Genomic DNA, 13,460 nt, shown 5'->3' on the forward strand with positions numbered 1-13,460 from the left:
CAGTTGAATGCATCTTTTTACAAATACAAGGATTAAAATAATTCTTATCACAAAACTAAAGCATTGCAGACAACAAATTGCATGTTTGTAAACTAGTGTATTTTTGGCCAGTAAGCAGTCTACAAATGAACTTAAAATGTAAATGTGCTGGTCAGAGCTGCTAAATCCTTATGTAAAATAGATTTATTCCTGAGCATCAATTAAAAATTGATCCTGAACAAAATTGATCCTGAAACTAGAAACCAACTAATATAACATCAAAAGTGTAGGTAAAATATAACAAGTCAATATTTATTAGAAACTTGAATTGAGTAAGTGGGAAAACATGTCTTGCCACTTGGATTCTATTTCTAATAAGCAAATAGCAAAGAATAAAAATAAAAGAAAGGGACCCTGTGGCCCTGCCCCACCTAAAATTTCCTCAAAGGGTTAGGCCAGACTTCCTCAACTTCGGCCCTCCAGATGTTTTGAGACTACAATTCCCATCATCCCTGACCACTGGTCCTGCTAGCTAGGGATCATGGGAGTTGTAGGCCAAAAACATCTGGAGGGCCGAGGTTAAAGAAGCCTGGCTTAGGCACTTTTGATACTGGTTAAAGTCACCTCAGCTAATTATGTATGCCAACACTAACTAATCTTCCTTATTTTAGATTTTTTTTCTGTTTTTCAATATGTTTGAATCTTTTTATTACAGTGGTATCTCAGGTTAATAACTTAATTTGTTCCGGAGGTCCATTCTTAACCTGAAACTGTTCTTAACCTGAAGCACCACTTTAGCTAATGGGGCCTCCTGCTGCTGCAGCACCGCCAGAGCATGATTTCTGTTCTCATCCTGAAGCAAAGTTCTTAACCCGAGGTACTATTTCTGGGTTAGCGGAGTCTGTAACCTGAAGTGTGTGTAACCTGAAGTGTAAGTAACCCGAGGTACCACTGTATATGCAAACCAGTAAAATAACAAGATATAAATGAATTGAGATTTAGGGAAGAATCAAAGAGGCATTTAAAAAAACAACAAAAAACAACCCAGTGCTGTTTTATGGGCCATTTATCCAACAAACAACCTATTGATGTGCTCCAGATCTTCACCTGGATTAACTTGTATTGTGTGGTATGTCTGATTCCAAAGGGCAAAAAGGTCGTGAGTCAATGTGGCAAGCTGGTACACATAAATGAGTCATTGCATAAAGCAGCCAGTGTGGTGTAGTGGTTAAGAGCGATAGACTTGTAATCTGGGGAACCAGGTTCGCGTCTCCGCTCCTCCACATGCAGCTGCTGGGTGACCTTGGGCCAGTCACACTTCTTGAAGTCTCTCAGCTTCACTCACCTCACAGAGTGTTTGTTGTGGGGGAGGAAGGGAAAGGAGAATGTTAGCTGCTTTGAGACTCCGTAGGGTAGTGATAAAGCGGGATATCAAATCCAAACTCTTCTTCCATTTTACGGAAGGTCCAAGAGGTTTCCTGATCAATTTTTTGTAAAGAGGCCTCTGGCTAGCTTTGGTCATTGAAGACTTACACTGTATTAATTTCAAGAGTTTAAATTGGTGAGGAAACCAAAAAAGTTTCTGATGGTGCCAAGCAGCTTAGCTTATTCAAAATAAAAGAATTCTCACACACATGTGATAAATGGCTATCCAAGAAACTGTCAAAAATTGTATATACAACTTATCTAATAAAACTAAAACAATTTTGACTTCTCTTAAGCCTTACAACTTGATACCATCATTCACTATAAGAAAGAAAACAAAAATAGATCAAATTTATATTTTTTGAGGGGGGAACCTCCCATATTTTAACAGCAACCAAATCACCAAAAAGGGATAATATGTAATGTTTAATGGGCAAAAGTGGGACTACAATTTAAATATAAAGATTTTTAGTAGGGACTGATACTGATTATTCTAGTTGTGCAAAGCCATTGAACAATTGTTCCCAACAGAATGTAATACAAGGCCAAGACAAGTGCCAAAAAATCAAATACAGTGGTACCTCAGGTTACAAACACCTTGGGTTACAAACACTTCAGGTTACAGACTCCGCTAACCCGGAAGCAGTACCTCGGGTTAAGAACTTTACCTCAGGATGAAATTGCGCGGCGGCAGCGCAGTAGGCCCCATTAGCTAAAGTGGTGCCTCAGGTTAAGAACGGTTTCAGGTTAAGAATGAACCTACAGAACGAATTAAGTCTGTAACCAGAGGTACCACTGTATGTAGGCTGAATTTTGGTTCCTTATTTTGAAACCACTTTTTAATTAGACATTGACTAACATGTTTAGCAGTGGAACTGCAGTAGTGAAATCGGGACATAAAACACTGGTTAGGTGGATTTCCCACTCTATGCACCTATCCCATCTTTGGTTTCTAGCCTAAATATCTGCTTACTATATCCAATTTATTTGGAGTCTGTTCATAATAGCAACTGCGTAAAATGAACACAATAAACATACAATATACGAAGAGATACTATTGTGAATGGGGTGGGATGAGGTACAGCAGCAACACAAGCTGAGCTATCTACCTGCCAGGTATAGTAGTAACCTGGAAAAAGGCAAGGCCCAACAGGAGAACCAGCCGTGACATGGCAGCAGCAGCAGCAGCAGCAGCAGCAAAGTCAATACTATGGAGAAGTCTCTGCTGTCACTAGCAATGCATATAAGGGCCACTGTGAAAAGCAAATATTCTCTCTTATGCTGTGTTGCAACGAAAAGTACTAAGTGAGTTGTATGACTTAATTCTGACTGTGTCAAAATTCTAATTCTTGCAGCAGGCCAATACCTCTGAGCAGCACAAATCTCAACTACCATGAGGTAACACAAGTCTCTACTACCAATGAAGCTGCAGGTGCTGCTGCTGCCACTTGCAGCTATATCTATTCTCATGTTTTCTTATTATCTTGAATCAGTAAGGAAGGCACAATATAATATTCTTAGCTCTTTAAAAAAATTAAAATTTTGGAAAATTAAATGTTTTAAAATACTGCCAATTTCCCTCTTCCAGCTTTTTATCTATTTTCTTCCCTTTTTCTGTACCTTCCATTCTCTTTTCTATCTGCTCTGTCCACAACACTTTTCTTCCATCTTTTTGTCTGCTTCTTTATTTCTCAACCTCTCAACACTTCAACTGCCCACACCCTGCGGGTTGGAGCCTCTAGCGCTCTGGCAGGCATAGTGTTACTCAGAATTAAGGAATGGTACGGGATCACAAGATCATCCATGTCCTCCATATCTGAAAACACTGAGTGTTTGGGATGGATGGTTTTAATGTATCTATGTGTAGTTGTTTGTTTGTAAATCACTTTGGGTTTCCTTGGGCAAGATAAAGTGACTAACCAATTTAATAATCATCATAATCATCATCATCATCAACAACAACAACATTCTTGGATACTCACAGAGTTTGAATTGTTTGGAGAGGGACAAAAAGTCCTTTACTGATAGTCTGCAGCTTATTATCATAGAGAGACAGCAAATTGAGATTATGCAAATCTTGAAAGGTGTTTACTCTCAGGCAGTTGATCTTATTGGCATTTAGAAGCCTGTAAACAAAACAAAATACAGTTTTAAAATACAGATATTATTGAGGACTAAACAAAGCTTTTCTAAGCAAGCAATAGAAAAGAATGGTATTGGAATTATTGAGGACTAAACAAAGCTTTTCTAAGCAAGCAATAGAAAAGAATGGTATTGGAAGTGATGCACTGTGGTATATAGGTTTCTCAGGTTACCTCGGCTGCAGTCAAAACAGAATACTTGTAAATAGTAGCATATAAAAGCATCCCTTAAAAACAAACAAACAAACAAACAACAAACCTTTCTGTCTTGCAAGGAATTGTGTATTAACAAGTTTAACATGCTACATTAAGTTTCTTAATGGGACAGGCACATACCACAATATTTCATTTAACCTGCTGGAGTTGTCTAGTTATTTCATAGAACTGGGACTATCCCACTGAGGGCCTTTCCACACATCACTTATAACGGTATACTTGCTGCTTAATCTGACATTTTAAAAAGTGAATTTGGAGCTGAATGTCTGCACCTGTTATTAGAGAGTGAGAGTCCCATGTTAATTGTGTGTAATACGCAAATTTGTGGCTGTGGTCACACCCCTTATGTAGCCTTGTGTTCTTTGAAGCAGTAAATGTCAGAGTTATGAGCTTGCACAGAGGGAATATAATGCCCAGTGTTCTAGAATTTAAATTTATGGGAGTATAACAGATTAGAAGCGGTTAGAAGAGAGAAACTACTTGTGTTTGTCTAAGCTACAGCTTATTCCTGAACCTCCATCACTATCTGCCATATCTGAAAAACTCACAAAGTGATAGCTCAAAAGGGAAGTGCTATGAAGCAGTTGTTTCCAAAAGAATGCCTATCAACTGCTACCTGCTACTTTTTGATATTAAAAGAATTATGTATACCGTAAATATTATCCATCTCACAATGAATATGCATAACAGTACTATATCACAATACTAAAATTCATCTCAAAAGAAAAAGAAAAAAGTCATAATTTGCCAAAGTGATACGCTTTTCAACTAAGCCCTTTTTAAGAATGTGTACTGAAGTGGCAAGCAAATAGATTAGATTATCAACAGCCCTTCTGCACAATTAATATTCTCATAACTGATGTAGTAAGATGAATACAATTTCAAGTGTTTAAAGAATAACCTGAGCTTCCAAAACAGAATGATAGAAAATAATTGGTTTGAAGAAGAAAAGAAAGACATTACTGTAGCATTTGCCCTCACCAACATTTTAATTTTCTGATCAGAGAAGACAAGCAAGCAAACTATCAGAGAATAACTAGAAGTACAACCTCACAGCCTTACTAAAGAAAATACAGGTTTCTGTCATTATCAGATAAGCTAGAAATCATTTTAAGTACAGTACGCTAATAACCAGAAAGAATTGTGAAAAGAAATTTAGACAAAGAGACCCCTCTTTTCTCTTGCCTGCATTTTTTATCATAGCATCATTAACAATTCTTATAAAATTAACACAAACAACAAAAATGGAAAAAACTAAATGGGGAAAAGCGCAGTAGCAGAATTCAAACTACGCACTATGGGGTAGAATATAGGTACTGTGGGTCTGGAGAAATCTAGGTTCTAACCTGACTCAGTCACTATTTCTCAGTCTATTCTTCGTATGGCTGTTGTGTCCCTCTGTGGTGTCGATTTGTTTAACTATCTTATACTAGTGCCTTGTTTACAAAGGTACTCTTAGTACTGGAGTCTTGCATATCAGATTATTTCTTTTACAAAGGCTGTCATACTATTTGTATATCACAGGAGTTAACAGCAGTTGAGAGTCCACCTACCACTAAGTGCTACAGCAGTTGCTAGCAGTAATTACAGGTTCTGTAGAGCACTGGGAAGTGTTTATATATTATTCAGGTACTAGCAATTACATACATAACAAGTCACCTTGAATATGAAGGCAGAAAAAGTTCTACCTAAGGAGCTATGTTAGTTCATGGAAATAAATTGCTTGACTCTGATATACCAATAATAGTTTGGAAGGACTGCTGGTGTTATATTACTAGGCATTGCAAGGAAGTATTCACAGTGAATAAGTTTCTCACTGTTGGTCTATTATAAATGGTAATCTTATTACTGTGTGTCATGCAAAGCTAAATTCCCCATATGTTCTCCTGTGATGCATCAGCTCCCACACTGATCCATAGAACTCCAAACCTGCCATAACAAGTGGAGACACTGGGGATTAAAAGTTGCCTCTGCCTCCTGTGTCAGTGAGAGAGTCTACTCAGGCAATGCCACTCATGGGAGCAAGGTATGAATCTAATCCCTCTGCATTTTAATGGAGTTTTAAAAAATAATAAATAAAAGAAACATGCCAATCGGGTTTTGTAAATAAATTGCAGTGCCAAAGAGGAAAGACCTTTAAAGAATAGTCAAAAGAAATTACTTCTTCACACACTGTATAGTTAAACTACCACAAGATGTTTCAATGAGCATTTCCAGTATTGGAAACAGTAAGCCTCTGAATGCTGGTTTCTGGGGAACGTGAGTGGGGAGAATGCTTTTACACTCATGTATTGATTGTGCGCTTCGTGTAGGCACTGTGAGAACAGGATGCTAGACTAGATGGGTTTTTGGTCAGGTACAGAGGTGCTCTTCCTATGTTATTAAGATGGTAATGTCATGGACTGGCTGGACACAGAGGAATGGTGGGCACTAGCTTGTGAACCCCCAAGGCTCAGAACCTGGGGATTGGTGGTGAGATAGCAATGTGTGGTCAGAGGGAGAAGCCTGGGAAGAGTAGCTGCTGGAAGCTGGAGAGGTAACAGGGTTTAGTGAGCAGGGAGAGCCTGTGGCAGAGAGAAGACCAGAATCCAAGGCGGAAGCAGGAGAGGAGGGAGTCCAAGAGTCAGGCTGGTGAAGAAGCCAGGGTACCTCCCCCTCCTGCTGTGCCAAGTTCCCCTCCCCCCTGATGCCCCAGGACCAGATAAGGGATGAGCAGAGACAAGTGTGTCTTTGTTGTCTCAGATTGTGTCAGGGCTAGAGTTAGATGCAGGTCAGCACGAAAGTATTAAGTCATTGATGCCAGTGAACTATTTATTCAAGTAAACTAAAGTACAGTTCTGGCCTAGTGGTCTCAGCAGCCCTGCGTGGTAGTTCTTGCCCTGATGACACAGTTGTGAGGACTGAAGGTCTCTGTTTTCCCACCCCTGTCTAAGGCTCCTCCTCTCCAGTGCTATTCCCATGCAGTCTCAAACTGCATCTGTGAACAACTAATTTCTGTTCTGCTTTCTTCATTTTTCTGTGCGTTCTTGGAGACCAGTGGGGAAGGAAGCTGGTTGCAGCAGGAGGGAGAGACTCTCTTGATTCTTCAGCAGCCTCTTGACTCCCCTCCTTTCCAGCCTCTACTTCAGTCTCAAAGTCTGGACTGCACTCTGTCACAGACTCTAAACCCTGTTGCTCTTCCAGCTTCCGACACCTCCTCTCCCAGTCCTCTCTCTCTGACCACTCACCATCATCCCACCACCAATCCCCTGACTCTGAGACTTCTTCCCATGGGGGTTTAGCTGGGGTTTCCCAGCTGGTGCCTCTCACCACTCCTCTGCATCCAATCAGTCCATGACAGATTGCTTGGGAAGGACCCAGGATGAAGGAGATTTAGGCAGCTGTGGGAAGGAGGGGACCTTTAGTCTCCACAACTGCCTCAAGATATACGCAAGATATACTGAGAAGAGTTGTTGTGCTAATTAGTTCTGGCACTGCTCAGCAGACTTACTCTGTGTGATTTATTCCTGACACCCATTCCTGACAGGTACCTATTAATTCTTTCAAACTATAGATCAGGGATAGGCAACCTAAGGCCCATGACGAGATGCGGCCCAACTGCCTTCTCAATCTGGCCTGCGGATGGTCCAGGAATCAGCGTGTTTTTACATGAGTAGAATGTGTCCTTTTATTTAAAATGCATCTCTGGGTTATTTGTGGGGCCTGCCTGGTGTTTTTACATGAGTAGAATGTGTACTTTTATTTAAAATGCATCTCTGGGTTATTTGTGGGGCATAGGAATTGATTCATTTTTTCCTTCCAAAATATAGTCCAGCCCACCACATGGTCTGAGGGACAGTGGACCGGCCCACAGCTGAAAAAGGTTGCTGACCCCTGCTATAGATACTAAAAACTGACAGTTCCCTACCCATCACAGGGTTATCTGAATCATGTTGGAAAGTCCAGCACAGTGAGGCAGTGTCGCACTGTCACCCTGCTGGTAGCGGTGCCACTCTCACATACAAGGATGGTGTGGGGAGGAGAAGGGTGACAAAGAGACGGGACCTGCATGGGTGCACTGGAACAACCATGCTCCCACTAGTGCACCCAGCCAGTCTGCCCTACAGTAAGCAGCAACAGCACTATCAGAAGGGCAAAGGCATGGCACCATCCCACCACACTGGCTGCTCCTGAATCATGTTTACCACAAATACAAATTCAACAGTCCACAACTGGATTTATTTTTTATAATACTTAATAGTTTAGAAGACAAATTCCAGAGAGAGTATTAGCAGTGTTTTCCACTGTAGTTTTTCAAGGAATGAATATTGTGGTTCGAGGACCTGAACCCTGCGCAGTGGAATGAAACACAAGGACACGTGATATAAGGTTAATGGGCAAGAAAAAGGCCACAACTTTATTGATTACAGCAAGTGAAAAGGTATTGGCTTAGGCATTGGATTACGTCAGCTGACTCCACCCACTCGGAGAGGGGTGAGTCTAAAAAAAAAGGGGGTTTATTCACCAGTAGGTGGAGCCTGTTGATGCTAATCCAACTATAAGCTGTCCCCTGATGTCACCGAGGGTCGTGCCATGGCCTCCCGCCAAGCAGGCATCGGACAGAATACACGACCGCCGGATTCCTTTAACGGAATACCCAAAAATTGAAGGCGCAGGCAATGGCCACACCTAGCCCTTCGACACCACAACACATTATTCCAATGCCTAACCTACCCACCAATACCACGAAAGTTGTGACGATTGCTACGACAGGACGACAAAAAGTGAGGACTGGAGGCTGGCGCCGCAGCAATTTAGGCTGCTGTACACGCCTCCTTGAAGGCACCTGGTTGGGTGCCTGGCCGAGGGCATGGGCGCCAGCCAGGTGGGTGGGAGGCAGGGGGCAAACGCCCCCTGCTTGAGGCGGAGTCCGGCTCCCGGCCACAACCACTCCCCTCTCTTGCAGGGAGGAAAGTCTATAGCATACAAACATATTGAAATTCAATAAAAAATAATATGCATAGTCCTTTATAGAAACCTAGCAGGATATAAGAAAAACCGAATTCCAATACTGAATTGCACATCCTTTTCTTTCCTGGTTCAAACCTTACTTGAAAGAGCCTTCACCTTTTCTTAACAATTACGGTACTACTTTCATATGCTACAAAATCTTGTGATAAACCTCAGAAATTATACTGGTTACTTGGATATCTCATTAGACTTTTGTCTCCAGGCTAATAAGAAAAAAAAATCTAATCTACAGCCTTCTAAACGCTAAATTAGATCTAATGAGAGGGCACTTTCCCAACTGTTCAACAGCAGGTTTCAAGCCAATGCAAGCTTTTTATGGTTCAGACACCCAGGGATGATGACAACACATTAAAGACAGTTTAAAAGTCAAATTCAAATTATTTAAATAACTTGTATATATATATATAAAATGAAAATATTCAAATAATTTATATTTACCCTTATATCCTGCCAGAATAGTTTGTGACTTTATGAGTCATATTTGCACTAGGCTCCGCAGTGGGAATGTCAGCATTTATGACTTATCCATTCACCATATTTAAAAAAAAAGTTGCTTCAAAGAATTAACAATATATACCTTGTCTACACATTAATCAAATTAGAAGGATACCTAATGATATTTTTATATGTTACTTCTGCTATATATATTTATTTTATTTTATCTTATCTTATCAAAATAACAATATCTCACTATCCCCTAGCACCACTCAGTCTCATTATAACAATTTATAAAATTGCCATTTCATAAAAATAGAAATGAAAAACTATCAGCCAAAGGGACAGGATTTTCCACTTCATGCTAAATGCACTTCATGTCCGTCATCTATCACAGATAGTGTTCTTTTTTATCAAAAGCCAGCAGGATGCATAAATAGCAAGAGAGACTCATATATAATTAACTTATCACAACCAGAATACGGAGTTTACATGCCAGCAAAAACAATCCTAGCAAGACATCTACACCAGTCATAAGCCTAGAATAAATCTCTGTAACAAATGGGATGTTAGCACATTTAGAATAGCAACAAACTTTGCAGCTGCTTCAAAAATTGGTATCTACAATTCTATAGCATTCTTTACTAGCCATACTTTGCTAACAGGAAACAAGAAGGAAGTTGTAGATGCAACCTGTACAGTTACCACCTGTTTCAAACAAAATGACAGCACACCATTTCAATAAGAACCACCGCTTCAATTTGCTAGCATTTGTAGATTGCAATGAAAAAGAAAATATGACAAAACAGGATTATTGGGCATATGAAATGGTTATTGACTAGCTTGTGGGTACTCCTAGGTATGGAGTTGTTACTGGAGGTCCACTGCTCTGCATGGACTTGGATATATGCTGGGAAAGCTCTTCATGTCATTCCATCTCTGAGTGAAATCTGAAGTGCCATAGCTACTCAACAGTAGTACCTTCATCATTGAATATTCTTGCCTCTGATTTACAACCAACAACACCATTGTTCAGCTTTCACCACAATCTGAAAACCCATCTCTTTTTTATGCATTTGGAGAGGATTGGGGTTGAGATATTGGGCCACCTGGAATTGTTATAGGAAGCAGATTAAGTTACTGAGGTTGAGATGCATCTGATCAATTGAACAGTGTTGTCAAACACTGGACTATGGAATTCCTGCCTCAAATAACACTTTCAAATAACCTTTACTTATCTCTTTTTCAACATTTTAAAGAAACAAAAGGACCTGATGCATGGAGTTTCTATGAAGATCATAAACCTGAAATTGTAAAGCAATGTCCCTCATACTTTTCTATGTAGAAAAAAACCAGCATTTTCCCTTTACTTTCTGACTTCTTATATTGCTATACTACTATGAAATAGCTCTCTATTAGTTATACTAGAATGTTCTAGTGATGTTAACGCACAGCTCTTGGGAAAACTGCTAAACAAATTTTCTGTTCTCTTGCTGATTGCACTTGACTAGTAGTTAATGCTTTGTCCCAAAAGAGAATTTCAAGCTAGGACTTCAAGCTAGACATAAATTACTAATAAACTAAGACTACTTTGCCAATATAATTGTGACATTTGAAATTCTGCTGGCTTCACATACCAGTCTTACCACATAGGAATAATGGGCTTCAATTAATTTTCAATGCACAAAGTAACCAGCCTGCTTCTGCTAGCTGACATTAGAGCAATAAATATCGATGAAGTTTTATAACAACAAAAGAAGTAAGGATAATACTCACAGCAACTGTAGAGACACGAGCCCATCAAAAAGACCCTTGGGAATCTCTGTGATCTTATTTCCATAGAGCACTCTGAAAAATATGAAGAGGCAAATTAAATAGTGCAAAGGTGCACTACTTACAACAAATCTTATGTTTAGCCACATTAATTTTTCTATCATTCTCCTCTTTATCAAGAGTTAATTCACTTAAACTGCTAGCTATCAATAAAATAAGACTTGCAGGTAAATTAAATGTTTGGAAAAACTTTTGAAAATTGAATAAAGGATTGTTACCTGCTTTATTTATGTCATAAAACATTTTCAAGATCGTGTTTGCTCTGCATCAATTTTTGGTTTATCATTTAGGATTAGTGGGGTGGTTAAATGGGAGTGAAAATTTCATTTATGTATCTTAGCCTCTCTAGCCTATAAACATATATGAGAAAATAAAGTGACATCAATTTTTGAAAAGTTGAACAAATAAAACTAAATAACTGTTTTGGGATCTAAAGTTATCATCAATTGCTTGGGGATACTGATGGATAAGGAAAGAGGATATTACCTCCAAGACTAAAGTGAATGCACAGGCAATCTTCCCACATACAAACCAAAATTGGAGACAACTTTTCATATTTGCATTATGAGGCAGCAGCAACTTACTTCACTTATATTCAATGCAATCCTATGTATGTTCTATCATAAATAAATTACATTATGTTAAATGGTGCTGACTCCCAAATAAACGTCCGGTATTGAAGAGCAAATAAGAATGTTACTGGAAAAAAGATTTGGGATTTGAAATTGAGGAAAGCAAGAAAAGAAATTGGAGACCTGAAGAAATGTTTGCATTAGGATCTCAGAGCCTGCCCTATTTAGATGACAATTCCTAAAGGAGACAGCACTGCTCTACTATATTTAGCATTGCACATGCCCATCACCAAACAATTGGCTGTCAACGCAGCTGAGTGTCACAACCCAGAAGCAAAAAGACCACTCACACCATAGTGTGATTTTCAAAATGGATTTTTGCGTATCTCATAACCTTTTTCATTGTGCGCTGGGGGCAGTGAAAAATGGTAAGAAAAAGTATATGGTGATTGCTTCACAAATGTTCCTTTTCCTTTCTTTCTTTTTGTTTTGCTGGGTATCGATGCCCAATGTTTTGCTCCATCAACATTTTCTAGTACATTTTGGCTCATTATTCAGGAGTAGTTTTAAACATTCTATTTAAGTGTTAGATTAGCATAATCTAAAGTCATCTATTTAGCTTTCAAAAAGGATCTGAAATACTTTACAAGTTCCAGAAGGAAATGCTAAGAGGAGTGGTAAAAGATAAAGAGGCATGCATTGGCTTATACTAAGAAAAAGTTGCAGGAATGTTAGCTAACAACTGCTCTGGATATTAGATACCTTAAGGAACAAACATTATGTTTCTAGCATAATTGAAGAAATCCTAGTCAAATAATTTGAGGTAAAAATGATTACTGCAATGCTCTATCATCAGAATCATTCAACAACATATTCCTTCATCTCTGGCATCCCCACAAAAATGATAACACATCCTCACTCATTAGGTGATAATGTAGTTGTGAATGACATGCCAAAGGCTAACCACCATGATGTATTTGGATCCAAGCTAATCTATCTTTTAAAAATGAGTTGAATCAGAAGGGGAAACAATTTAACATCTTATACATATCTGAAATAAATTCTCTTGTCAGCCCAAATCTGAGAACTGGTTTGACACATCATGTGAAATGTCTCCAGACAGTCTGGAAAAGGCCTTCTATGCTTTGGGACAGCCAAATTAAATGTGCAGAAAGCCTACTGGCACCCAGAAGTCTTAGACACAGTGTGCAAAAGATTGAGAGACCTTGGGGACAGTGATATATCATTTCAGTGAAACAGCTGTAACATATCCCGAGCTATAAATATAATGAAAGAAAGAAGAAACTGATGCTCATTTCAAATCCAATACTAATTCGCTAAAGACCCCACTGAATTAAATGAAATTTATTTTAGTTTTGTTAGCACATTCAGGGCTAAGAGAGAATTCACATAACACAGTCTCTTTAGCCCCTACTCTTGATCAACATTTGAAAAAAGCAAGCTAATCCTACATATTTCTTAACTCAAAGATAAAGAAACTCATTATAACAGGGCTTGTTCAAGAAGCAGCATAGATTAGCGAATAATTTTTAATGGTCAGTACTATTAAAGAAAAAACCCTGTCCTGGAAATTTCAATATTACAATCAATTACTGCTATTCAAACCATGAAAATGAGAACAAAGCAGATTTTAGAGAACTGTTAAGTGTTGGATCATTAGACACATTTAGCAGTTGTAGTGAACAAGCTTCAGACTTGCCTATCAGATTAATAAACACAGTTCTGCACCATCATTCACAATTTTGTGATGGGTGGGTGTCTGGTTACAACCTACAGTGATCAGGACATCATGTATCATAAATTAAAAGAAGACATACAATAGTAAATA

At 38.9% G+C, this 13,460-nt stretch overlaps 1 protein-coding gene across 2 annotated transcripts in view; it reads right to left on the bottom strand.

The window, feature by feature from the left end:
- Window positions 1–13,460, bottom strand: part of SLIT3 (slit guidance ligand 3) — a 411,520-nt gene that overhangs the window by 122,451 nt on the left and 275,609 nt on the right. For both annotated transcript variants that reach the window (XM_083481735.1, XM_083481734.1), the window contains exons 12-13: window positions 10,983–11,054; window positions 3,387–3,530 (exon numbers count right to left, since the gene is read on the bottom strand). In XM_083481735.1, coding sequence (XP_083337861.1) covers window positions 3,387–3,530; window positions 10,983–11,054 — 216 coding nt within the window. The remainder of the gene's footprint in view (window positions 1–3,386; window positions 3,531–10,982; window positions 11,055–13,460) is intronic.

This window comes from Podarcis liolepis (assembly GCF_965112155.1).
Source record: "Podarcis liolepis genome assembly, chromosome: 2".
NCBI classification, from domain to species: Eukaryota; Metazoa; Chordata; class Lepidosauria; order Squamata; family Lacertidae; genus Podarcis; species Podarcis liolepis.